The sequence below is a fragment of the Giraffa tippelskirchi genome, chromosome 2 (genome assembly GCF_054371585.1).
Source record: "Giraffa tippelskirchi isolate mGirTip1 chromosome 2, T2T-mGirTip1v1.2.pri, whole genome shotgun sequence".
Lineage (NCBI taxonomy): Eukaryota > Metazoa > Chordata > Mammalia > Artiodactyla > Giraffidae > Giraffa > Giraffa tippelskirchi.
Genome location: NC_137276.1, coordinates 163,457,727 through 163,483,379, shown reverse-complemented (window position 1 = coordinate 163,483,379; position 25,653 = coordinate 163,457,727). Strand labels below are relative to the sequence as shown.

Genomic DNA, 25,653 nt, shown 5'->3' with positions numbered 1-25,653 from the left:
TTTTCTATCAGAATCCAAGCCTCAGCCAGTGCAGGGTTGTTTGGCTTTATTTAAAAGAACAAACCAATGTCTTTCACGGGTACTAACACAGCGGTGGCTCCTTGCTGTCACCTGACAGTCAGAAGTCACCCAGCACTCGGGCAGGTCACACCCTCGAGGGGCTCACAGTACAGTGTCACACCCTGGGCAGCACACTGGCTCAGGGCGGCCACATGGTAATACACTCCTCACTGCACAAATCTCCCTTTGAAAAAAAAAATCAAACAATCAAGTCAGAGAAAAATTATTTTGCTCTTTCAGAGAAGAGGGTACAAGCTTGGTAGCTGAGGCCGGCTCCTTCTGGCCCCTCACAGTGGGGTAGGGGCCAGGACTCCTCAGGACGGTGTGACCGTGGCCTCCTTCTCCGCTGAGGATGGAAGGGATCCATCCCAACGCCCACAGGTGGGGGCGAAGCACTGGGAGCCCAGCCTGTCATCAGCATCCCCGAGGCCCCCACAGACGGAGATGCAAATAGCTCCAGGCCCACGCAGCTCCCAGTCTGCTGACGAAGGTGGCTTGCTCTCGTTTCTTTTTTTCATTTTTTTTAAGGCAGCAGATTTCAGAGTAAGAGCTGGCAGTTCAGGGAACTTTTTCGTGCTCTCCAAACAACCATGGCGATAATGGAGACCCTCTCCCAGCACTTTCCACTGACTTGAAGGGGATGGGGAGGATGGAGCCTTCCTCTGGAATGAGTGGCCCTTGGGCCCAGTCAGAGGACGGCTAGGAGGAAGAGACCCCGTGTTCACACCTGAGGAGCCGGGACTCCCCTCAGCCCCTCACTGGCCTGAGGCTCCTCTGACAAACAGAATGGCACCTCTTCATCCCCAGCTCTTCAGAGGCACCCCCCCCACACTTGAGCACCTGGAGATCACTGGGTAGCCCTGAAGGCTGAACCCTTTAATTTGGAGGAAACCACTGCTGCCAGAGGTACAGGAATAGCTCCAGGGCGGTGGACATCACAGCAGGGCAGGAGTGGGTAAACTGATGGAGCCTAAGAGGAGGAAACTCAGGAGTGGGGATTCCTGCTGACGGGGCTGAGCCCCAGGACAGAGCCTGGTGCAGCTGAACTACCAAAGGGCAGGGCACACAGATCATGCCTTGTTCTGAGGCCTGCCCTTCTTACCACAGACAGGTATTTAGGCAAGATTTTAGACCTCCAACCCTGCATCAAGCCCCCTACCTAGTAAAAATTCTTAGAGGCATTTCCATTGCCCCAGGACCCTTGAGGACTTCATCCCTAGGGTCCAGCCCTGGCCTTCCCAGCCCAGCACAATCAATGGTCCTGGCCATGCCAAGCCGCAGAAGGCAAGGACAAAGGGCTGTGAGTGCCCAGAAGCTTTGCCTCCTTGGAGGGCCTGGCTCCAGCCTCATCAGGTACTGCCTCAGTGGACAGACACACAGTATCCTCACGAGGGAGGCTGGAACAGGGAGTCCAGAGGACAGACGGAGCGGGGGCTGATGGGAGGTGCTGGGTGCGGTGTCCATTCCCCAGAGGAGGAGGTGGGAACCAGCAGGGAGGGGCCGGCAGGCCTGTCATCTCACCAGGCCCCCCTAGGCAGCTCAGCAGGGCGAGTTCCAGCAGAGAGGGCCATGTGGGAAGCTCAGGTTCAGCCCGTTTCCTTGGCAACCAGTCTTTTCCAAACCCGAGACTGGTGAGGATCCGTGTGGTGGGAGCCTGCAGACCTGCAGGGAAGCGGCTGTGCCAGCCTGTGGGTGGGGCGTGACTGGAGGCGGGCCAGCGTGCCACCTCAGGTAGCGGAGGGACAGGTGGTGCCTGGGAGGCAGAGGCTGGGTTCCAGCAGGAGGGACCCGCTCAGTCCGGTTGGGGGCACTTTGCTTTAACACGCATCTTTATTCCACTTTGAAGCAATCAGAAACTTCAGTGTCGGAATCGCAGCCCTGAGGAGCGCCATGGGTTTTCACGCTTCCTTTCCCATCACACATTTTTGTCTCTGAGCTGTGTTAACCAGATTTACTGAGGAGAACAGCCTGATTTAGAGCCATTTCTGAATAGGTTTCCATTCCAAAGGAGGGCAAGGCTGGCCCAGAGATGCTTCAGATGCAGGGCTGGAGGAGGCTGGCCGTGAGGGCCAACGGGAGCAGCAGCAGGAGTAGGGAGACCCTGGAGGCTGCGGTCGCTGAGGGATTAAACACAGACAGTTAGGGCCTTGAAGTGCCAGGAGCTGTGTTTGTGGCCCACTGCCACTCATGTGCAGGACTAGATGGAGCGTATTTTTTGTGTACTAAACACACTCCAGCCTCCCTCTTGCTACCCTATTACAATTTTTCTTTCCCTTCGTTTCTTTACATATTCATTTCTTTCAAAATTACACTACATGTATATTTATGCAGTTGCCTGAATCCTCTTTGGATGATTATTTTTAACATTCATATTCATTATCCAGGTCTGTCTGGAATCCACAGCCAGTGTTTCTGCTATAACTGTTCAGACTGTCCCAGGGCACTTCATCTCGATCATTTGCAAAGACCCAGAGCACCCTTTGGTTCACTCATGGTTTGGGGAGAAAGACTTGGGGGGATGCCCGGGGATTGTGCCTACTCTTCTGTGGGGTGTGACCCTGCCGGCCTGTCCTACCTGTGCCTGAGCACTGCTGAGACAGCATCCCTTCCAGAGCCACCACGTAGTCAGGGCCCAGCCAGTCACGATATGTCGTCTTCTCTCCCACCGGTACCACCCGGATGGTAGCATCCTTGAAAAGCAGGTCTTGTCCATGATAGCTGGAGGAGTCGAATATTTTGAACCCATTCTTATTGTGGTCATCTCCAAACAGGTCCTGGAAGCACACAGCAGATCTGCTTTGCATCTGGGCTCACAAATGGTCACCTGGGTATCACTTGCCATTAATTGCTTTATGCACCAAGGAGCAAGGAAAGTCAGGTGCCAAGACTGCTTTAAAATCATCGACTCATTGACCTCTGTCACCAAAGCTGATGTGGAGTAAGAGATGACCAGAGCCACCACAGTAAGACAGCCATCCAGAAACATCAAACCAAACCAGCTCTTGGATACTGAAGCCTGAGCCTCCACAGAAAGAAAGACTCAGAAATGAGAGAGGATGTCGATGAGATTACTGAGGTATTTGCTAAGTCTGCTCAGCAGTCCTCATCCTTTTCTACCAGGCTTCCTCACTCTGTTTTACGGGTATCCTTTACGCCCAATGAAAATGATTTCATAAGAGAGCCATTCATTCTGATACCAGTACTAAGAAAGTACTAGGTAAGTTGAATATCCTTTACTAACCCATCCTCCTCGCACCCAAGAGGTTCTTGCGGAGCTGTTCTCTTCCCTGCTGAGGGTTCTCAGGGTGAGTGTGCTACGGCTCCTGCCCTGAGACAGTCAGTAAAAAGGCCAGAAGGGATGTGAGAAATGAGGAATACATACAGGACATCAGAAGAACATGGACAAATGCCCATTTCAGCCTTCAAATACTGGTCAAGGGGGAAAGAAAGAGTAATGTGGCTATTGATCTTTTGGGGGGACTCATGGATCCTCGTGAGGATCTGATGAAAGCTCTCGGCCTTCTCCCCAGAAAAGTGCACATCCATACAGGGCTCTTCCCCCACATCACTTCAGAGGGTTTTGGAACCCTTGGGGAAGCCCACAGACCCAGAGTTAAGAACTCCTGAGACAAAGGGATTCCATAGGAAAGATGAGATTAAACATCATTTCCAAGGTTAGGAACCGGCCTGGAAGGTCAGCTGGCTCTGCAAGTCTGTGGTGCTTATGGACGGAGGGAAATGAAGTCAATTTCAGTCTACATCAGGTTGGTGGTGTGTAGAGGGGAAGGTTTGGAACCTGGGACAGTATTGTCAGACGGCCTGGGTTCAAATTTCAGATGTGTTTTGAAAGTGTGGCCAATAGGATTTGTTGATGGACTGGAAGTAGGGCATGAGAGGAAGACAGGAGTCTGACCTGACTTCTGAGGAAATGGGAAGTCTGAGGCTGCTATTCGCTGAAGTGGGGAAGACGGAGGGAAAAAGAGGAGTCCAACTTTGACTTGCTCAGGTCAAGACGCCTGTTAGAAATGGAAATGTCAAATAGGCAGCTGCCAAAGATGCATGTTTGAGATTAAAGGGTGAGACTTAAGCAGGGTTGAGGATGTACACTTAGCAGTTATCAGTATATGGATGGTAGTTAATGACCTGGGGCTAGGTGAGATCAATAGGGGTATAGGTGCCGACAGAGAAGAGGGCTTAGGATGAACCCTGGGGGCACTCCAGTGGTTACTAGCCAGGGAAATGAGGAAGAACCAGCAAAGGAGATGGAGGAGAGGCTGGAGAGGCTAGAGAGGTAGCAGGAGAGCCAGGCAGGTAGGGGGCATGGGGCCTGGGGAGCCAAGGGGGAAACTGCACTCAGGATGGTGGTGAACTTCAGGAAGAGGGAGCTGCAGCCAGTGCTGCTGAGAGGTCAGGGAGACGTGGACTGAGAAATAGCCACAGGATTTAGCAGCATGGGTCAGTGAGACCTTGACCAAGGCAGTCACAGCACCCTGGTGGGGCTTGTCTAGAGTAGTCTCCATTCTTGAGAGAGACCAGGAAAGGAGGAATTGATGACTTTAGACTACAGATGGCTCTTTGAAGGAATTCTGCTGTAAAAGGGAGTGGGGTTATGGTTATAAGGGGATGTGAGACCAAAAGAAGGTTCACTTGTTTTTACAGGATGGTAGAAATAATAGCAGGTTTGTATGTTGGTGGGATTGGTCTGGCTGAGAAGGGAAAATTAATGATGCAGGAGACAGAGGGGTCAGCGGTTGGAGGGATGGCCTTGACTAACTGACATTCACAGAATTTCTGCAAAATTTCCTAGAATTTCCTCAGTTTCTCCTGACGTCTGCTCCAGGTAGACTGAGGTGACCAAGGGCCTTGGCTCGCCTCTGTCACCATCCCCACGCCCGCAAGCCACCCAGTGGGGCACCTCCTGCCCTCGCTCACCTGGGCCTTGTCCAGCAGTCCATACACAGTGAAGATGTTGGTGTCCGGCCGGACCATGACAGCATGGGATGGTATCTGTGCCAGGTTGCAGGCTGCAAACTGGGTCACCTCAGCCCGGGCCCCATTGGGACACAGCAGCTCGTAGTCCTCCGACATGAGCTCAGCAGCCCAGGGCTCAGAACTGTGGCCTGAGGGGATGAAGAAGAGGGAGGGAGGGAGAGGATAGAGAGAGACTGCTCTCCTCAGGGACCCCAAGTCCTTGACTGGGGAGAGGTAGTGATATCTGGCCAGCTCCCCAACCCTCTCCATTCTTCAACTGCTCTGCTCTATTACCAGAGTGAGAGTACTCAGCTGGGCTTATAATGTTATTTGTAGGGAATAAGAAGCATGTACCATGTAGCAATGAACTATATAATCACTCCCATTTTACAGGTGGAGAAACTGAGGCTCTTAATCACTTCCAGGCAAAGAACTCCATCTGTGTGTCATAGGTCTCAGGCCTGAGGGTACAATGGACTCTCCCCTAACAGCTGAAGTTCTCAAGCCAGATGGAGTAAAACATCATGTGTTGATCTATAAGAGGCAATTTCAAATGTCCTTCTTGCAAAGAATCTCATCAGGTAGGTCTAGAATGGGACCCAGGAATCTGCATTTTAAACCAGTAACTCAGTAATTCTGATGCAGGTGGCTGGTCCCAAGGCTTCCTGACAAACATTACTTTCAGGAGTCACATTATTTTGTGCCTTCATGTATTCACTTAGTATATGCTGCCTTTCTATCTCCAGGAGGAACTCCAGGTGGGTCCTTGAGTAGAGATAAAAAAAAGTGTGAGTGGCTCTGGGAGGTGGGTGCCTCTCTGCAGGTGAACCTTGCAAGGGTCCCGTCTCCTCCCTGAACCCCCAGCCCAGGACACAGAGGGCACAGGGTGGTACCAGGCAGGGCTCACTGCTCCCTCCTTCTGGGGGATGACCCCCAGTGCTATTGGCGGGTGGTTGGCAGGTGAGGGGGTTATGACAACAGGGCCTGGAACCCTTCTAGCTCTGTTGAGGCAACTGATTTTCAGCCTTAGTGACTTTCATAGGCACGGTGGGATCTGAGTTTTCAAATACTGACTGATGTTTTTTTCCTGCATGTCTTGCTTTCCCTTCACCAATCTCCACCTCCCCTTCAGGCCTTCTGCCTTTCTGCCCTGAGTTCCTGGGAAGAGATGTGTTAGGACAGAGTGGAGAAGACTTAGCTTCCAGCGTTTGGGGTTGCAAAGCCTGGGGTGTAGGCAGAGTATACAGAAAATGCAAACAAAAAGTGTTGAAGGGAAATAGTTTCCAGTCTTCAAAATGCATAGATTCCCCAAGGAGGGAGAACAGAACGGGGCAGGGGAGTGATGTACAGGCCTGCAACCCAGTAGAACTTCAGGTGGGGGCTTTGGGGTCCCTGAGCAGACTTCCTGGCTTCTTCTCCCCAGTGGAGCCCAGGAAGGTGACTCCAGAGAAAAATACCACCTTATGATGTGAATGGGGGGCATGCCTTGCCTCACGCATCTTGGGGCTGCAGAGTGACTTCCCTGCACATGGCATTGATGTGCTCAGGAACAAACACAAGATGCTAATGTAAACTGATGACTCTGGGGCGAGCTCTCCCTGCCACCCTACCCACACATCTTGGTGCCATGTAAACACCCTGGAAGGGGTTTCTCCAAACTGACTGAGTGTCTACCATTTTGGTAGAATAGGGATTTGGCTTCCAGAGAAATAGACTGTCAGGTGACCTGTGCACTTGGATATGTAGCCCGAGGCCTGTTCTTACTGTTTGGCCCTTGGGCTCCTGGGCTCCCCAAGGGGCAAAGCCTTCTGGACTCAGTCTTTCCCTGCTGCCACTTGGCCTGCAATCCCAGCAACATCTAGTGCTAGATTCTGCTGGAGATGGGGAAGAGCCCTACCAGTCTGGCTCTGTCATGTCCTAGGGCTGACACATACCATTTGTGTTGTCAAAGACCGTTGTGTGCTTGACAAAGGCAACATCCCCTGCATTTTCCACCAGGCACCTGGCACACAAGAAGTCAAGACAGGCATCGGCAGGAGGTCCCATCCTCGCCCCAGGCCCCAGGACCCCCTCCCCTGCCGCCCGGCCCCAGCCCACCGGGTACCTGAAGGCGCCACTGTAGCCGTAGTACCTCTCCTGGCTGTTGCCCACACACTTGTTGCGGCCTTGCTCATCCCCCACGCAGAGTGCGCACAGTGAGGAGGGGTAGTTTTTGGGGTTGTTCACGGGCACACAGCTGGCACTGAAGAACTCACTCACCGCTGGGGCAGAGGGAGAGGGCTGAGTTGAGGGGCCATGGCAGAGAAGGTGACTGCTCCCCCACAGATCTGCCCCCCTCGCCTGGCGCTACGGCTCAAGGCCACCTATTTGCTCCTGCCCATCCAGCTCAGAACGGCATGTCCCCTCCTGTGAGGATCACAGGGATGGGGGAATGCAGAGATTGTCTAGATATGAGACCCCTCGCTGACAACCTCTGGTAGAAGAACCCACCTTCCCTTGAACTCCCTCAGGGACAGGGAACTCACTACCTCATAAACTCTTCTGTTCCAGTCAGAGCAACTGCCCAGCTGTCTGGGAGTGGGCGCAGCCAGTCCTAACACCTTACATGTGCTTGTGTGGGTGGTTAGAAAAAAGATGTGTTATTTTCCTCCAACGTGCCAGCCGAGACAGAGGTGTGTGTACAGCCAGCTTCCTCCTGCCTTCCTCGCACCATGAATGTGCATGATTTAACACCCAGGGAGGGCCCTGCCTATGGCATATGGTAGGTGCTGTGTAAACGTGTCTTCTTCAGCACTTATATAGATGGCTGGCCACTTCCCAACAAGGTCCCCCAGATGCCCAGTGACTGGACTAGACAGCCTGTGAGCCAGGACGGTGTGAACCAGGCCTAGAGCCATGCACTTGGCCTGCTCCCCACCCCCCTGGAAATATTCCACTCTGAGTAAGTGGGTCGGGGACCTGGTACCCTCCACAGAACCAGACACCATTGTCCTGGGTGTGGCCAAGAATATCCCCCAACTTTTCTGAGAGCAGAGGCACATCAAGGAGGAAGAGGAAATCTCTCTGGGGCTACCTTCTCTGGGGTCCTGCTGGGAGAGGACCTCAACCCTCAGAACTGGCCCTGACCCCAGTGAATCCCCAAGAAGAGCTTGCATGTGTGTGGGTCTGCGGGGGGCAGTACCTGTGAGGACATCGCAGTCCCTGGGCCGGATGAAGCCCCTCTGCACAAGGGCACCCACAGGGATGTCCCAGCCCGCGGGGCTGCCGAAGCCCGGGTGGCAGGAGCGCTTGCCCCGCAGCTCATCCAGGGTGAAGGCATAGGAACTGTTCCGCTTCACCACGGCCACCACGAAGTACGAGTTACTCCTGTCCTCCGCTGGGGAAGGGGACACCAGTGAGGCCCTTTATCTGTGCTTAGCGGCTTCGGCTGAGCAAGAGCCAGGGCCAGAGCCTGCAATTTGTTCCCTCCAGTTGCTTTGACCTCAGAGCAGTGACTCTGGCCCCACACACTGCTCCCCACTGCTGTCAGGCCCTGGCTACCCGGACTCAAGAGTGCCCAGGCCAAGGGCCAGGAGGTTGTTCAGAGAGCGTATCTGGCAGCGAGAGACCTCTGTGTGTCCCCTCATTGCTGAGGGACAGCCTGTGGGGCTCTACTTTTCAGCAGCTCCAACTGCTGAAATTCCAGAAAAATTTCTTTCTTTCCTTACACTCAGTTGGTATTTTTCTCACCTCCTGGGAGAAAAGTGGAAGCATACCTGAGGTTGCAGATGCACTTTCCCTAAGATGAGAGAGTTCTCACGTCCAAGTAGAGTGGACCTGAGATTAGTAGACCTAGGGACAGAGCACCTGGGCCCCAGCCATTGAAAAGGTGTTCATGAGCTGACAGGAAGTTGGGTCCCAGGGCCACCTGCCATGAGCCACATGGTCTGGATGGAAGAGGCCGAGGAGGCTTTCTAGTTCAGACCCTGGCAAATTACTCAGCTTGTTTTTGTACAGCTTGGGATGCAAGCTAAAAATAATTTTTATAAAATGTTGTTTAAAAAAAGAACATGCAGCAGAGTCTGTATGTGGCCTGCAGAGCCTGAAGTGTTTACTCTCTGACCCTTCACAGAAAGTTCGCCAAAGCCTGCCAGACTTCCAGTGACTGGGTGGATACACTGTGCCTGGGGCCAGAGTGGTTTGCCTGTGACAGACAGCAACTGGGAGAAAGACTCTTTTGGAGAAGTTTTTATAAAAAAAAAACAAAAAAAAACCACCTCCCTACTGAGGCCAGTGGGCTGGCACCTGCACTCACGGGCATAGTGCTCCCCGGCTGCTGGAACCAGGCCATATGTCTTCCCTGCTGTGTAAATGTCCTCGCCCTTTAGAGTTACAGCGTCAATTTGCCCAGCCTGCAGAGGGGACAGAAAGAGTGGTCAAGCTGAGGTGGGTCCCCAGACAGCTCTGGGTGTCGGGATCTGAAAGAGGTGCCAAAGCTGGGCCTCTCAATAACTCTGGCCTCAGGCTCCCTTCCCTTGGGAACCCTATCCTGCCCCATCTGCCCCTTCCTCTCCTTGTAAGGATGCTTGGAGGACCAGAGACCTGAAACCATCCAGCATCAGCATTCCCATTCATGGGTGTCTTTCAATCTTACAGCAAATGCTTTCTGAGGGTCTCCTGTTACCAGACCCTGTTCTGAGCAGAATCTAGCACAGTGCCTGCTCTCATGCTCCATGTGGGTCTCCCCATGGCTTGCCAGCCTCAGAGACCTGGGCATTGCACTGCATCCCCAGAACCTGGCCAAGGACTGGCATACAGCATGAGTGCATTACACACTTCTCAAATGTGTGCGTGAATGGGTGAACAAGCCAGGTCTGAAAAGAAGACAGTCTCAGGGTCCATGCGAGGAGGCTCCAGGGTTGAGGGATAGAGCCCTGCCTCAGGAGTAGCCCAGGTCCATCTCCCCTCAGAAACCTCTAGAGCCCTCCGGTCACCTGTGCCCCATCCCCACTTGTCCATTCTGAAGCCTCTGGACAGGTGGATCCTCAGACCCTGCAAAGAGATTAACTGATAATCAACCCATACCCCAAGGAAGGAGGTGGGGCCCAGGGAGAGAGGGGACAGCTGCACCCCAGGAAGGTGTCCCACACGGTCCAGGGCTGAGGCATGAAGTTATGATGACAGAATAAAGGCAGTAATGTTGATATTCTGAGCCTAAGGGGGAGTCTCTTGGGGACCCCTCCCCTCTCATTTAGCCCTTCTACCCATCAGGAGGCTGAGGAGGAACCCAGACCCTAAGCCACAGTCCAGGGGCCAGGCCAGCTGACCCCTGCTTTCCTAGGTCACTGTGGTCAGGCAGGAAATGGATATTAGAGTTATATTGGACATCATCTCTGAGAGCCTTAGAAGTTAGAACTGAGGATCTCTGAGCCTTTTGCTGGGGTTCTCAGGAGGCCCCAAATGCCAGTCCTTTCATCCTGTGGCCCTCTGTGAGCTCAGATGGAGAGAGGAATTGTTCCTGGAGAGAGCTGCATCTCCCTGCAGCTCTGCCTGGTCTGGGGCCCCTGGAACCAGACACTACTCCACAGGACAGCCTGCCCACAACTCGGAAAAGAAGAGTCCCCACCCCTGAATCTTCCTTCCTCGATTCCAGCTGGTCTCCCCTCCTTCAGCGCCACATCAGGCTCCAGGCAACCTCTAGGGAGAGAGGTTCCCCCACCCTTGACCTGGGTGTCCTGGAGCAAGTTACTTCCTCAGCCTCCCCTAGCCTCAGTCTCTACCTCTGATAGTAACCATACCCACCCAACAAGTGTCATCGTGAGGATTAACTGAGGTCACCCACGTGAAGGTTTAGCACAGTGCGAGGTACATGGGAAGTGAGTGTTTATGAGATTGTTAGTGTCATGATCCTGGCCCCATGTCATTCCTGCCTGCTTGCCTCTTCTCAAGTCAATGTGCTGCCTGGCTGGGGCAGGGTGGACACCCCAGGGCATGTGACTTGGCCTGCACTTGGGGACCACCTTGAAAAGGGCTCCTCATCATCAGGCCCCACCCTAGTTGATCTTAAAAAACAGGAGGGAAGCAGTCCAGGAGCAGAGGAGACCCCTGTGACCACAGTAGGACCTCAGCCCTGGCTGCAGGGCCATGGGACTGCTTCTCACTCCTGGCCTCAGTCTCCAGTCAGAGAAGCAAAGCAGGACAGAGCTGAATGGGTCTCAAGACCAGGGTCAGTGCTTTTAACTACAGGTGGCAGCATATTAATGAATGCTTAATCAATTTAATGGGCCATGATAAGCTTAAAAAAATAAGACTAGGATAGAATACACAGAAACTATTAGCACACATTGTACTTAGTAAAGGTAAGCACTGTTTGGTTTCATACCTCTCTATAAGGGATATATATTTTTACAGGTTTATTTCTGAAAGAAAACTTTTTTGTGTGCTAGATTGTGATGTAAAATGTATTTCTGATTGCATTGCAGTTTAATAAACGATGATCCAATGCCCCCCCCTCAATGTGCACAAGGGAAAACTGAGACTCAGAAAGGGAAAAGGATTTGCCCAAGGCCACAGGGTCATCAGTGCCAAGCTGGGCCAGTCTCATGGTCCTTCTGCTCCTGGCCCACTGCTCAGCAGGGAGGAGTCCCTGGGCTCCCCCAAGGGAAACAGCCCCCTTCTCCCTGCCCCCCTCACCCCTTGCCAAGGTGTGGTGGCTGCTTCCTGTAGCAACTTCCTCCTCCCCTTTCTCTGTGGCATTGTCATAGGAGACTTTCTTTTCCTTAGGCTGCCCTGTATCCTCCAGACCAGGTAGGCAGAGGGAGGACCAGTAAGGACCATCCCAGGCACTGCCACTGCCTGCCCACCTGGCCCGCTCTGCCCTCTGGACGCAGTTCCCACCTGGATTCTCTCCATGCACTGCTGGGGGGACTCAGCTGACACACACTGGATCTCTGGCTTGAGCCTCTGCCGGCTGAAGGCCACAGCCATGTCTCCACACTTCTGGATCTCGGGCGTGGACAGCACACACCAGCGCAGGTAGTGGGGCAGCCCTATAAATGTGGGTGTGAGCATGTGACCACACTGGCCTGCATCAGGGGCTGGCCCTCAGCAGGAAGAGCCTGGAATCAGACCCAAGAGAAATTCTGGCTCTTTCTTTCCATGGTTAGCTATAAGAGTAACTTATTTATCCATCTGATCCTGTTTCCTTACCCAGAAAGGGGAGGATGGAACCCCTTTCATGGGGCTGTGAGAAGGCTTGAGGCAGATCATGGCTGTCATGTATCTAACTCAGGTCTGGCACAGCATCTCTCTGGCTGTAGGTGGTGGATACATGGAGGTGGGGGCTAGAGGCATGAAGTCATTGGTAGACTACTGTAATGGTCCAGGTGAGAAACAGTGCCAGAACCAGGGCCATGGCCACATGGTGAGGAGGAGGAGTGAGGCACTGTGGGAGGATGGGGGCATTGTGGGAGGAGTGAGGCACTGTGGGAGAATGGAGGCATTGTGGGAGGAGTGAGGCACCATGGGAGAATGGGGGCATTGTAGGAGGAGTGAGGCACCGTGGGAGAATGGGGGCATTGTGGGAGGAGTGAGGCATTCTGGGAGAAGCAAGGCACAGTGAGGGAGAAAGACAGGACTTGACAAATACTGGGTGGAGGGGCAAAGCGACCCTTCCCAAGACAGACCCTAGGGTTCTGGATCCCACCCCCCAGTGCAGGTAGAGTTTCCAGGGTATAGTGCTGCCATTTGATTCCAGAGATGGTTCTTCCCCAACCATGAGAGGCAGGGAGGTGGAAGAAATAGGTTCCCATTGAGGCCATGAAGCACACACACCTCCTGGGGTGTGTGTCCTCCTCTGGACACCTCTCCAGCAAGCCTGACCACACCCATGGTCAGGCTGGGGCCAGCAGTAAAAGAGAAAGGTAGACTTACGGTTGGGGTCACAGAGGAGACCCTTCATGGCATGCAGGTATTCGCGGCCCAGCCATGCCTCATAGGTCTGCGTGGCGATGGGCACCAGCTCGGAGGTGGCGTCTTTGAATAGCAGGTTCTTCTGGCCATAGGCCTCAGAGCTGAACATGTGGAAGCTGCTACCCTCATGGCTGAACAGACGCTGTGTGTCAAGGGGCAGGGGTGGGGGCTGATGATGTACTGAGGGGAGAATACTTTCCTCCTAGTTCAGCTCCCACTTCCTTCTTCCTGTGCCCGCAGGCCAGGCACCCATTCTGAGGACCACATGATCTCTCTCCTTCCTTTGTGCTCCCCAGTGCATTCTGCCTTTTCATACTCAGCTGACTGAACACATGGCTCAAGGCTCAGGTGTGCAGTGGTACTGAGCACAAGCAGTGGGGCCGAACTCGGTGGTGTGGATGAACAAAACTAACTAAAGCTGGTGTGGCCTGTGGGCAGAAACTTGCTGCTCTTCTGTGCAGCAGTATCAGCAAAACATTATCCACCATATTTAATTAATGGTGTACTTCGACATTTATTGGTTTTGTCATTTTGTTTATTTGCTCGTATGTTCTGCCTCTGGGTCCTGCCCCTGGTCTGGCTGGTGCAGCACCGGGATGACTCTGAGCCCCCACCCTGGTGAAAGACAAGAAGGTCCCGCCACCCTGAGAAGCTGTGTGGGGTGCCCTGAACTCACCTGGCCTTCGTTGAGCAGCCGGAAGATGAGGCCTCCATCTGTGTCGGCCCGGACCACCACGGCATGAGCTGGTACCCGAGCCAGGTGGCATCGCCTCCATTCGGTGACATCAGCCCGGGTGCCATCCCGGCACAGCAGCTCAAAGTCCTGTGACAGCAGTGCCTGGCCCCAGGAGGGCAGGGTTTTCCCTAGAAAGGTGGGAATCCTGTCGTGAGCCAACTCCTGTCCTGGGTGGGGCTTGGTGAGGACATCAGGGAGAACCCTTGGGAGGGGGCCTGGGGAGAGCCTAGGGTGTCATGGACCACAGACACACAGTGAAAAGCAACCCTCACAGGAAGTGAGAACAAGAACCACACCAAGAAGTGAGAACCCAGAATCAAACCAGGAGGTGAGAACCAGAACTCAGAATGAAGAGGAGCTTGGTGGCCGCACTGTATAAAATCAGGTGTCTCTATAGACTGTGTCTATTTACTTACATTTTAAATTTGTCACCAATTTCTAATAAAATGGATTTGAGATATCTGACAATAAAATAACACATATAAACAGAACTGCTTATTAAAGACGAAAAGAATAAGAAAGTAAGAGAAACTGAGGATGAGAGAGAAATATATCAGGAGTTCACCACTGCCATCTGGGACTAAATTTAGTTCCGAGCATAGGGCAATGGTGGAAACAAACCCTGACAGAATTTTCCAGAACCATGGCCAAGAGAGAAGAGGGCAAATTCTCGAAGCTTCACACCCACAACTCCAACTATTAATATTTTGGTATTTTCCCTCCATGTTCTTTTTTCTATTCTATCCTCTAACCATTTTAAATATGGTTAAAACCATACATGGTAGGCAATTTTACATCCTATTTTTTTTCACTTATTTAAAAATATTTTTCCACATTACTGGAAGCTTTCCATAAAACTCATTTAGAAGACTGAATATCATCACCAAACAGGAATATTAATAAGACTAATTTTAAGGATTGTAACTCATGCAATAAAATATACCACAGATGGCCCTACATAACAATATTTTAATGACTTTTAAATTTTAAAATGAGGAGGATAAACCGTTGCTAGATAATAGGAGGGAAAAAGATAATTTGTGTGATCACAAACATTCTATTCTCTCCAAAGCTATTTAAAAACAAACCAAAAAACCAAGAAAGTAATAGTTTGGAAAACTCCATAAAGGTCATTTTTAATGACTGCATGATAATTTATAGCAACAGTTACTCAGTGTCATTCTGTCCCTCTCCTCTACTTTCCTCTATTTTTAAACTGCTGCAAAACCTTTGTAATAGAATTCTAGGGGATCACTTGGCCTTCCCCCAGACAAATGTATCATTTAGGTATTTCAATCTGCCACTCCTGTTTTCCTTCACTAGGGACAATTAAAGCCATATTACTTCACTACTTTGCACATTTATGTCAATACCACTCTTTTGCTCTTACCAATCTTGTTGCAATCTTTGAAGACAACTCTTTAAATAATTACTTTCTTAGATTTCCTTAGATTAGCATCAAAATTTTAAATGATTATAACCCAATATATCCATAATTCTTTCTCCACCTTCCAAATTCTTGTTTGCTTGATTCATTACAGGATTGTCGTGTTCTGGAGACAATCCTATGTCTTTTTTTCAGATCATTTTTCTCTTGAATCTGGCTCATGCTGTTTGCCTCCATGAATGTCAGACTACACTATGGACCTTCTAATTTAAAGGGAAATAATAACAATAAAAAATGAGATAACGGTTTTTTTAAAGAAGACAATGATCAGACATGATGGAACATGAACTGTACAGACAAAACGTTGATTGGCAGCCATCAATCAACGGGAGGGGGTTGGGAGGGACTGACCAGAAAGCGGTATGATGGAACTTTGGGGTGAAAGGTCTGCCACAGTCACTGTGTTATTTTTTTTAACATATATTTTATTTATTTAGTCTTTTTTATTTATTTATTTAGGCTGAGCCAGCTCTCAGTTGTGGCATGTGGGATCTAGTTCCCTGACTAGGGATTGAACCTGCGCCCCCTGCATTAAGAGAGCAGTTTATCCACTGGGTCACCAGGGAAGTCCCCACAGTCACTATCTTGATTGTGGTGGTGGTGGTTATACAACAGTGTATTTTTAGCAAAACAGTACTTCAAAAAGGGTGCATTTTGCTGTACATAAATTATACTTCAATTAAAAAAAATAAAAGATTCTTAGGCAAATCCAAATTAGAGTACATTCTATAAAATAACTGACCCGACTCTTCAAAAATGTCAGTGTCACTAAAAACAAAGAAAGATTGAGAAACTATTTGAAGTTAAGGAAAGCTAAAGCAACCTAACAACTAAATACCATGCGTGATCCTAAATCAGGTCCTGGCCTGAAAAAATTGCGGCAAAGGACAGAATTGACAATTGGTGAATCTGGAATATGGTGTAATGCACCTTAGATATTATGTCCATGCTACATTTCCTGAATTTGATAACTGCACTGTGGTGAGGTCCACATCACCTTGTTCTTAGGAGATATGTACTAAAGTATTAAAGGGTGTGATGTGAGCAAACATACTCTAAAATGGTTCAGAAACACACACATATACACACATACAGAAAGAATGATCAATTCCATGTGGCAAATGCTCAGAGCTGGAATCTGGATAAAGAATAAATGGAAGTTTTTTGAATTATTCTTGCAATTCTTTTAAAGCTCAATTATTTAAAAATCTAAAAATTTTTAAATGACGGTGGTATAATGAATCAACACATAACACGAACCCATCTTTAGTAAGTCCTCATCTGGGGTAAGGGGATGGCTCTTCAGGAAAAGGAGCAAAGGCTGGAAGGGGGCAGTAGATGACAGCTAGTGCAGAGGTTTATAAACTTTTTTTTTCAAAAGCAGAACCCAATCTTCACATGGAAAATGAACCCACGGCCAGATATGTACCAGAGCAGGGCAGAGCCGCTCACTAGCTCCCTTGTCCTCAGAGCAGTTAAGCTCCACTGGTGAGACCCATTTCTTCCTTTCCGTCACGGAGGTTTACGGGGCCTGAGACCCGCCGCTGGGGGCGAGCCCCTCCACTCACCATCTGTGTTCTCCAGCACTGTGCTGTGCTTCACAAAGGCCACGTCCCCAGCCCCTTCTGCCAGGCACCTGCGCAGGTGGAAGCAATGAGGCAGGCTGGGGTCCAGCTGCCATCCTCCACCTCTGGAGGTCTGGCCTGGGCCATGCTGGGTGGGGTCTCGGCGGGCATGGGTTTCACAGTCATGCAGCCCGGGTTCCAGTTCCCCAATCTGTGTGGCTTTGGCAAGTTGTGAAACCTTCCTAACCTTTATTGCCTCTAAAGCAGGGATGAGAAAGCGGCTCCCCTAGAGAGAGATCCTTTATAATCCATGTAGATTCTGTGCAGCTGAGCTTGGGGCCTGAAAGGAGCGGGTGCTCATAGGGCAGCTGCTTGATCGGCAGCCTTAACGCTCAGGATGTTTTGAAGATGACTCTGTACTGAGGCAGGGGATTGGGCTAGACCTTCTCACGCCACACCAATAACCCTGTGTGGAAGGCCCAAAACTTTATGGATCCTCCATCTGTCACTGCCCAGTGAAGGAGGCAGATCAGAGCACCTCCCTACGGTCAGCAAACAAGCCGGGACTGGACTGGGGCATGTCTCTAGGAAAGGCAGGGTGGGTGAGTCTCTGACTTGGAGGACCAAGAATCATTTCTCCCTCTGTGCCCCAAACTTCATTTCCCCTGTTACATTCTGGGGCTCTCGGGTTCCAGGTGGAAACACTGCAGCCAGGGTGGAGAGAGGAAACCAGGAGGCTTCCATGCCAGTCCCAACCGGACATGTTTCCTCCTTTGTGGACAGATGGAAGGGCCCTACAAGCAGTTAAGAGACTCTTGTCTCCGTGGAGCGCTGATCTAAAGGGCCAGCCTGAATAGGAGCAGAGAGAGGCGAGCCCCGAGTTCAAGCCTTGGGGGTCCCTGCCACACTTGCCCCACTCCAGCATCCTCCCTGCTGGTCTCAGACACCAGAATGGGGACCTGGGAGCAGCAAAGTGCCGTTTTTGCCATTTTCTTTTCTCTGAGCCCTTACTTCTCTAAATATACCAAACATGTTGATTTTATGAGTAAATCCTGTCTGGCATATTCTGGTTTGAGGTTTTTAAACTAACCAGGCACATGAACTATATAAAGGGTGCTTTGATGAGATGCAGCTGACATCACCACTCCCCTAGGGGCCCATTCAATGCCAAGGTGTTTTTCCCCAGCGCTTGTGGCCCCACCCCAGCCCCTCTCACCGGAAGGCCCCGCTGTAGTCATAGTATCTCTCCAGGGGGCTCTTGTCACACACTCCTTCCCCAGCGGTGTCTCCCCGGCAGAGGCGACAGAGGGACTCTGAGTAACTGGTCTCTCCTGCCCCCGGGACACAGCTGCCCCCAAAATAGTCGCTGACAGCTGTGGAAGAAGACAGAGGGGGGTCAATCGCACAGCATCAGACCCCCACGCCATCCTCCAGGGAGGGCTCGGGCCACTCAGGCTGTAGTCAGGAGGGCTGGGCTCCCCAGGGACCCAGCTGGACTCTCCAGATTCCAGTCTGAGCAGACCTGGGGAGCTGGATCCGATCAGAAGGAGGCCTGGTTGGTGAAGAGGGTCGGGATCTGCAGGATTTGGGGGCCTCTTCAAGCACCCAGGCCCCAAGTCCACCCTCTTGGAAAATATTTATCCTGTGCCCAGTTACACCCTAGTGCCATGTAGGGTGAGCAAAGGCTGGTACTACACTGGGCCAGTTGCATCGTGCTCAGCTTCCAAGGCGGGTTCCTTTCTCGGTCTTTGTGTCCTCACAGGGCAGTAGATATTTAATAAATGTGCCAAGTGGCTGGTAAACCTCCCACTCCTGATCACCATTTGAGAGGACATGGCTTCCAGGTTCTTATGCGTGGCGCTCTGTGGGGGCAGAGTATCTGTGTATGTGTGTATGCAGGCGGAGGTAGCCCGCATGTGTGTAGTGTGTGGGTTTGTGTGTGTGTGTGCACCCCTGTGAGAAGCCCACCGGGAGGTATAGAGGTTGAGCTCATAGTAACAGCAGCTCCCAGCAGCGAGCGCACACCCTGTGCATTCTGCAAAGGCACTGTGTGCATGATCTCAGTCCTCCAAACCACAGCATTGTAGTAAGTCTTAACCTCCCCATTTTGCAGGGGAGGAGAGTGAAGTTCATTGTGTAATCTTTCTGAGGGCAGGCCATGCTGAGCCAGGGTTTTCACTCATGTGTCCTCACAGAAAAGTCTGTGAGGGCTTTGAAAGACGACGTGCTCTCCCAGGTGCAGACAAACCAGGAGGCAGCCTGTTCAGGGATACAGGGTTTGGGGACACCCGAAACTCTGTCTGAGGTGTGCTATAGTCCCAAGAAAGCAGTTTGATAATAATGTAGTTGTCATGTGTCGGAGGCCACCTCAGATTGACACAGCACAATGGCCAGCGGCTGACTGGGAAAAGAAGCCCAAAGCATGAGAACCAGGGCTCTGGGCTCCCGGCCAGGGCCCCCGGAGCCCCCTGCCTCCACTCGACTCTCAGGGACACATTTCATCTGCAGGACAACCCTATTCTCATCACCCGTGAATCAATGTGGGGCTCTGATTAGCCACTTGTGAGCTTCCTGGGTACAAGCCTCGTTTGAGTCCTGGAAAAATACAGCTTCTGATCCTGTGAAGCTGATAGCACATTTATGGAAATAGAAACCATGTCTAGCCCGGGTGCGAGGCACTCCTGGGCGATTCACAGTCTCCCGTGGGGTGGCCTTTGTGGGCCTCTTGTGGGCCCTGTGCTTGGCTGTGCTGTGGAAGCCGGGATGAGGGCCCAGTGTCTGGAGGAGCCGACTAACCAGGAATGTAAGTGGTGCAACACCAGGCTGGCCAGCAGGAGAGGAGGGAGTGCTGTCACTGACCAGGTGTCCTGAAGGCCTAGGGGAGGAGGGACTGTGCTGCTCCTTAAAGGGCGCCGAGAAGGTGAGCCAGGGGAGAGGGTGTCCTATGAGGGAAAAGCAGAGCCCTTGCGGAAGAAGCCTCTGGCGGCCAAGCCCTCACCTCTGAGGACATCACAGCCCATCACCGAGAGGCGGCCGCTGTCTACCAGGTAGCCCACGGGCACGTTCCAGCCCACCGTCCGGTTGATGCCCGTGTGGCAGGACTTCACGCCTTTCAGGGTGTTGATGGTCACATGGGAGCTCCTCTTGACCACAGCTACGGCATAGTATGAGGTACCAATCTCTAGAAGGAGGGGAGAGGAGAGCAGTGAGGATGGCAAGGGAGAAGCTGCAAGAGAGGCTGGGACTCTGCCTGGGAGGGCAGAGGGAGAAGGGCGTGTGCAGTGTTCTAGTACTGAGATAGCAAGGGGGTGCAATGCCCATGTCATGACAAGACCCCGCCCCCACCAGCCTCAGGTGGTAGCTATTATCCTGAGATGTTAATTCATGCATTAATTTCCCCCCTTTCCTTCCCAAGCCAGCTGGCACTACATTTGCACACATCAAGGGAGCTCTGCAGCCAGACCAAAAGCAGAAGTAGCCTGTAAGTCTTTTGTTTTCCAAAAGTATAGGCCCTTAGGAGAACTTAGAGAAATTGAGGGAATAGTGTCCTGTTATGGGAATAAGGGTGGTTGGGAGGAGCAGAGGGAGCAGGGCAGGGGCTTCCCCCAGTTTAGAAAAACGTGATTTCTCAGTTCTGGGCCGGAGGTGGGAGTATAGAAAGACTGGAAGAGAAACACTAGCAATGTGGTCCCAAATCACTCAAGTGAGTTATCCCAAATAGCCACAGTGAGTCGCCTGAGATGGGCCTGGTCTGCATCCTTGTGTAGCCCCAGTCCAGGTTACCCAGAATAGGGTCTCACTTGGTCACTTGATGACTGTCAGATGAATGGGCTGCATGTGGGTAGGCAAGGGTCTACAGCCTTGCAATAGAGCCCCCTGGACCAAATGTTGCCTGGAAGAGGCTATTCAGTCAAGACAGGGATGACTCCTCTATGGGGTCCGATGACAGGGAGCATCCCAGCACACACACACAGACACGCACACAACTGTCCAGGGGCGGTGAGATGTCCATGATCAGAAGTTAAGTTCAAGAAAACCAAGCCGGTGTAATTCCCTGCACACCTGAGCCCGGCCTGTGCCAATCTAAGTAGCCCCATCTGGTCTCACCCTCTGACTCCCCACACTCCTTCCTTTCTAGCTCCCTGAATGCGCCAAGCTCTTTCCTCTCTGGGCCTTCCTCAGAGCTCACGTCTCCAGAAAAGCCCTCCTGCTGCTTTAGGTCAGCAGGTCTCCCATCGCCCTTATCTTCTCCTTCATGGCCATTACTGCACTCACAGCACCCAGCACACCTGTAACTGAAGCGTTTGGCGTTTATTTACCATGTGACTCCTGCTCTGTGAGGGCAGGAACAGGCTCTCTTGTTTACTGGTCTATGCTCATGACTGGCATAGAGGTGCTCAATGAACATGTTGAATTAATTAAAAGAGGAAGAGCTGTGTCTGGGGCCCACGAGGCAGGGCTGTTCCTGGCCATTGAGTGGAAAGGCTGGCGGTTTGCAGGGCTGGACCATGTCCTGTGTCCACTGACAGTTATCAAGTGACCAAGTGAGACCCTGTGCTGGGTACCAGGCACCAGGGCTATACAAGGATGCGGACCAGGCCCGCCTCAGGGGACTCGCTGTGGTGAGGGCAGAGAAGACAGACAGAGGGGACAGGACCTTTGGAGTGAGTGAGTGGTCTGAAAAACAGGAAGGAGAGGCCTTTTCAGGGGTGGGAGGGCCCAGGGGAGCTCTTTGGTGGTGACAGCTGAGCTGGGCTTGGAGAGACTAGAGGCACTGGACAGGTGGGGAGGAGGATCCAACCAGCAGGCTGAGCCAGAGGCAGATGTGGTGTGAGTGCAGGACCCACACTCCTGAGTGCCCCCATGTGTCAGGGGCACACAGACCAGGTCACTGAATCCACATGACAGGGCAGGGATCACTGTCCTGATGTTATGGTCCAGAGGAGGGAGTGTGGAGGGCATCCAGGGTCTCAGAAGATGACGGCAAGGGCAGAACCAGGGTTCCTTCATGGTCTGTTGGGCTCTGCAGCTCCTGGTCACCACTTCCTGTCTGGCCTGTCCCCAATCCCCGCCGTATCTCACAGAGGCCACTGGGATGCAGGAAGCCACTGGGATGCAGGCAGCTAGGCCTCACTGACTCCTTGTTCACATGGCTTTCATGCCCAGCCTTACACCAGCTGTGGGACAGCCCCTCAGTAACAGCTAATGGGTGACAGGGGGCTGCTGGGCTCCCCATGAGGAAGAACAAACTCAGGTCAGCCCTGTGTGTCTCCGGTACCCCCAGGTCTCAAGGGCGGGACACTCTGGGGACAGGACCACTGACCAGCTCTGGGGCCGCGGGGTCGGGCCAAGCCCAGCAATGACATACCTCTGAGCGACCTCCTCTTTCCTGCCACCCTTCCCACTTGCCCTCTGACCTTGATCGTACACCTCGCCCACCACGGGCTTCAGGCTGTGCTCCTTCCCCGCCTGGTAAATGGCTCCTCCATCCAGAGTGATGGCATCAGCCTCCTGGGCCTGCTGGGAACACGTGGGTCAGCGCAGCCTGGCCCCAAGGCCGCTTAGCCAGGAACTCGGGGATGCCCACCAGTCTGCCCTCAAATAGCCCTGGGGGTGCACACAGTCCTCCCATCTGGCCCAGGAGTCCCGTCCTGCTCAGCCTTGCAGGCCCCTCACTGCCAGGGCCCAGGGGTCTCCCCTCATCAGGACCAAGTGCTCACCTTATTTTTCTAATTATATTATTTTTAATTTTATTGGACTCTGGTGGCTCAGATGGTAAAGAATCCGCCTGCAATGAGGGAGACCTGGGTTCAATCCCTGGGTCAGGAAGATTTCCTAGAGCAGGGCATGGCAACCCGCTCCAGTGTTCTTGCCTGGAAAGTCTCATGGACAGAGGAGCCTGGCAGGCTACAGTGCATGGGGTCGCAAAGAGTCGGACATGACTGAGAGACTAAGCACTATAATAGATACAGATAGCTAAAAATAAGCACAAAATGAAAAGTAGTGAAAAGTGAGTCTCCCTCACTTTCTTGTTTCTCAACCCCCCGTCTCTACTGCTAACCTGTTCCCCGGGTTTTCTCTCTAAGATGCAGGTTGAATCCTACAGATGCTCTTTTCAGTTCAGTTTATTCCTTTTTGTTTTAAAAAACACAAATGGGGTCACAGATAGAATGATGGCTCCACATAATTGGTTTGCACCCTTATGGTTGATCCAAGCCCCTGGCCACATGGACTCGGACTGGATTCGCTCTGGGGGAGTTTCCAGGGTGGAACCGGAAGGAAGACTCAGGTGCCCTTGTTCCTTTCCCCAGTGCTTCCCTCCACACCTTGTCCTGCACTAAAGTCCTACCTCTTAACTGTCAGTGCTAGTTAGCAGACCTCCCACCACTCAGGAAATCTCTCCCACTCCCCACTCACCCACCCAGGACCGCTGGCTCTGTTCCTCCTGCCCCAGAAAAGACACAAGCCCTGTTCTAGAAAACTCCAGGGAGGAGGGAGAAACTGCTGTGGGCCACTGAGTGGTCTGTTGTACGTGCTCTCCTGGGTGGGGTGGGTCATGTCCCCCATGTAGAAGGGCTCTCTGTAAGGAAACTCTGCCTCTCAGACACCTTTCCCCACCAGCGCCTGAGCAGGGCCCTCCCGGGGCCTCCCAGCGCCTGGCCTGCGCCTCCTCGGCAGGAAACTGGCTGGCCCTTGTTGCCAGGGAAACTCAGGCCATCCTATCGCCCGGCCCTGGCAGGAGGACTTGGGAACCTTTCCCAGTGAAAGAGGCTGTTGTGTGCTCCCTCCTGAGTCACAGCCCTCTTGTCTGGGCAGAACGGAAGGGAGAGGACTCACCGTGATGAGCTGGATGCAGTGGTCAGCAGAGGTGCCCTGGACACACAGGACAGAGGGCTGGATGCCCGCTTGCTGGAAGGCCTTGCTCATGTCACTGCACTTCTGCTGCTCTGGGTCTGAGATGGTGCACCACCGCACCTCCATCCCGCCAAGCACTGGGGACGGGCGGGGGACAGTGAGGCCAGGCCCCTGCAGCCCCAGCCCACTCTGGGACCCTTCAGCGCAAATAGCCAGTCCTCGCCACAGTCCTGCCCTCCTACTGTGGGGTGCTAGGGCACAAAGACGTGTTGCAGCCCGGGAAGGGGCTGGGCTCACCTGTAAAGCTGTGTGTGGGCCATGCATTCCCTGCCCTTGCCCGGGGGCAGACATCTGGCCCTTTGCATTGGCCAGGGAGGGTCTCCCAGTGTAGCAGCAGGATTTTCCTCACCCACCCCTCCCCGGCCTGGAGCACAGCCTGGTGGATGGAAGGAGCACCAGCTGGTTCCTGCACCTCTTGAGTCTTTGTGTCCTCTAGCAAGAGAGTGCTGGACTGGGTCCTCTCCCTCAGCAGTGTCCCTGGGCCCCCATCATGAACTCGGTCATGAGACCAGGAAATGGTTGTGGCTGCCCCCTGAGGAGACTTGCGCCCCTTGCAGCATCGGTGGTTTCATCCACTGCAGACCCACCCTCTGTGGGCAAAGCTCCAGGCCCCTGACAAGGGGAGGGAGGGGAGTCAGCAGGTTGGCCTCAAGTTCCTCTTCCTCCAGCTGGTGACTTCAGGCAACTTATTTGACCTCTCTGAGACTGTTTTATTGTCTGAGAAAGCAGATGAGGGCAATACCTTCTGCGCTAGAAGTAAACCTCTGTAGAGAGTCAGGATACAGGGTCCTCAGTTGACTTCCACTTAGGCCCCTCCTCTGGTGGGGACCCTCTTGGGTCCTGGGATCTGACCAGGTCAGAGTTCCAGAGAGCTCCCAGTCTAGGGGCCCAGCAGGGAGCCTCCTCCACTAATCACCCTCCCAGCCAGACCTGCCCTGAGGCTTTGGGTCCATTTCCACCATTCAGGGACCCTCCCAAGGCAGTCTGTGCTTCCTATCCCTACTCCAAGGGTCAAGACTGCAGATTCCTTCAGTCTCCCTCCTGCCCCTCTTGGAATCCCCCAGCTCCGCCCCGGGGATGTAGACCTGCTCTCCCCTCTCCAGTGCTCCAAAGCTGCACCCTGGTAGATCTGGCAACTGCTGGCCCTGACCGGAGTGGCAGGTCCATTTTCTGTACTGATGGTCAGAGCAGTGGCTTGAAGCCATCCTTTCACCAGCCTCCGCCTGCGATCCCTGCGGGCAGCTCCTTGGGAGGTCCTGCCTCAAGTCTCAGCGTCAGGGATCCTGACTCCCTTGAGAGTGGCCTGCCGAAGGAGAAGACCCTGCCTGCACCCCCTCCTCTGTCCATGCTGGGCACCCTGGAGCGGTCTCCAGGGCAGTATCTCTCATCTCCTCCTCTCCAGCCCCTCAGAGTCTTCTCCTGCCTCCCTCCGGAAAAAGTAGAGCCTCTCTGGCTCCCAGACTCTCCCTGGGCTTCCTAGGCATCAGGAGAATTCACTCTCCGGACCTCCTCTCCGCATTCCAGGACTCTCGCCTCCATGCCTCTGTCCGCGCCTCTCCTTGTCTACCTTAGCTTTTTCAATGCCCAGCTCAATGCCGCTTCCTCCAAGAAGCCCTCCAGACATCCTGATCTGTTCGGGTCAGTGCTAGTACCCTCCCCTGTCGTCCTTCGCGCCTTTCTACATCTCCCCTCTTTCCCGGGAGACAAGGTTCAGGACACACTTTTCAGCCCGCGAGACCCTCCTGTGGGTGGGGGTGGGGGTTGTGGCTGGAGAACCCAGGACCCCCGCCCCAGCTCCGTCTCCCAGGGCCGGGCGGCGGGGTCTCACCAGTGCGCAGAGTCAGGAAGAGCCACAGAGCCACGCTGGGACCCCGCATGGCGCAGCTAGCTGGGGCTGGCTGGGCGCGGGTTTTGTCTACTTCTGGGTCTCAGAGGGTCAGCAGTAGCGGGCCTTTCTTCCTTCTTCCTCTCTGGCACTGGCCTTCAGCTCCTTAAGAGCGCCGGGACGT

General features: G+C 53.0%; 1 protein-coding gene and 1 long non-coding RNA gene across 2 annotated transcripts; one reads left to right on the top strand and one right to left on the bottom strand.

Annotated features, from left to right (window-relative positions):
• MELTF (melanotransferrin) lies at nt 1-25,653 on the bottom strand. The gene is made up of 16 exons (XM_081537983.1): nt 25,473-25,653; nt 23,567-23,721; nt 22,147-22,246; nt 19,728-19,910; nt 17,946-18,102; nt 16,733-16,800; nt 13,658-13,845; nt 12,943-13,123; nt 11,908-12,059; nt 9,326-9,422; nt 8,213-8,407; nt 7,136-7,292; nt 6,966-7,033; nt 4,993-5,180; nt 2,636-2,834; nt 1-2,177 (listed from the first exon to the last, which is right to left on the bottom strand). Exons 1-16 carry the CDS (start codon nt 25,519-25,521, stop codon nt 2,095-2,097), a joined length of 2,220 nt encoding a protein of 739 aa, XP_081394109.1. The 5' UTR covers nt 25,522-25,653; the 3' UTR covers nt 1-2,094.
• On the top strand, nt 12,610-14,111 carry LOC145525137 (uncharacterized). The gene is made up of 4 exons (XR_014068033.1): nt 12,610-12,727; nt 13,222-13,329; nt 13,571-13,853; nt 13,992-14,111. It is a non-coding gene; the product is annotated as an uncharacterized LOC145525137 (long non-coding RNA).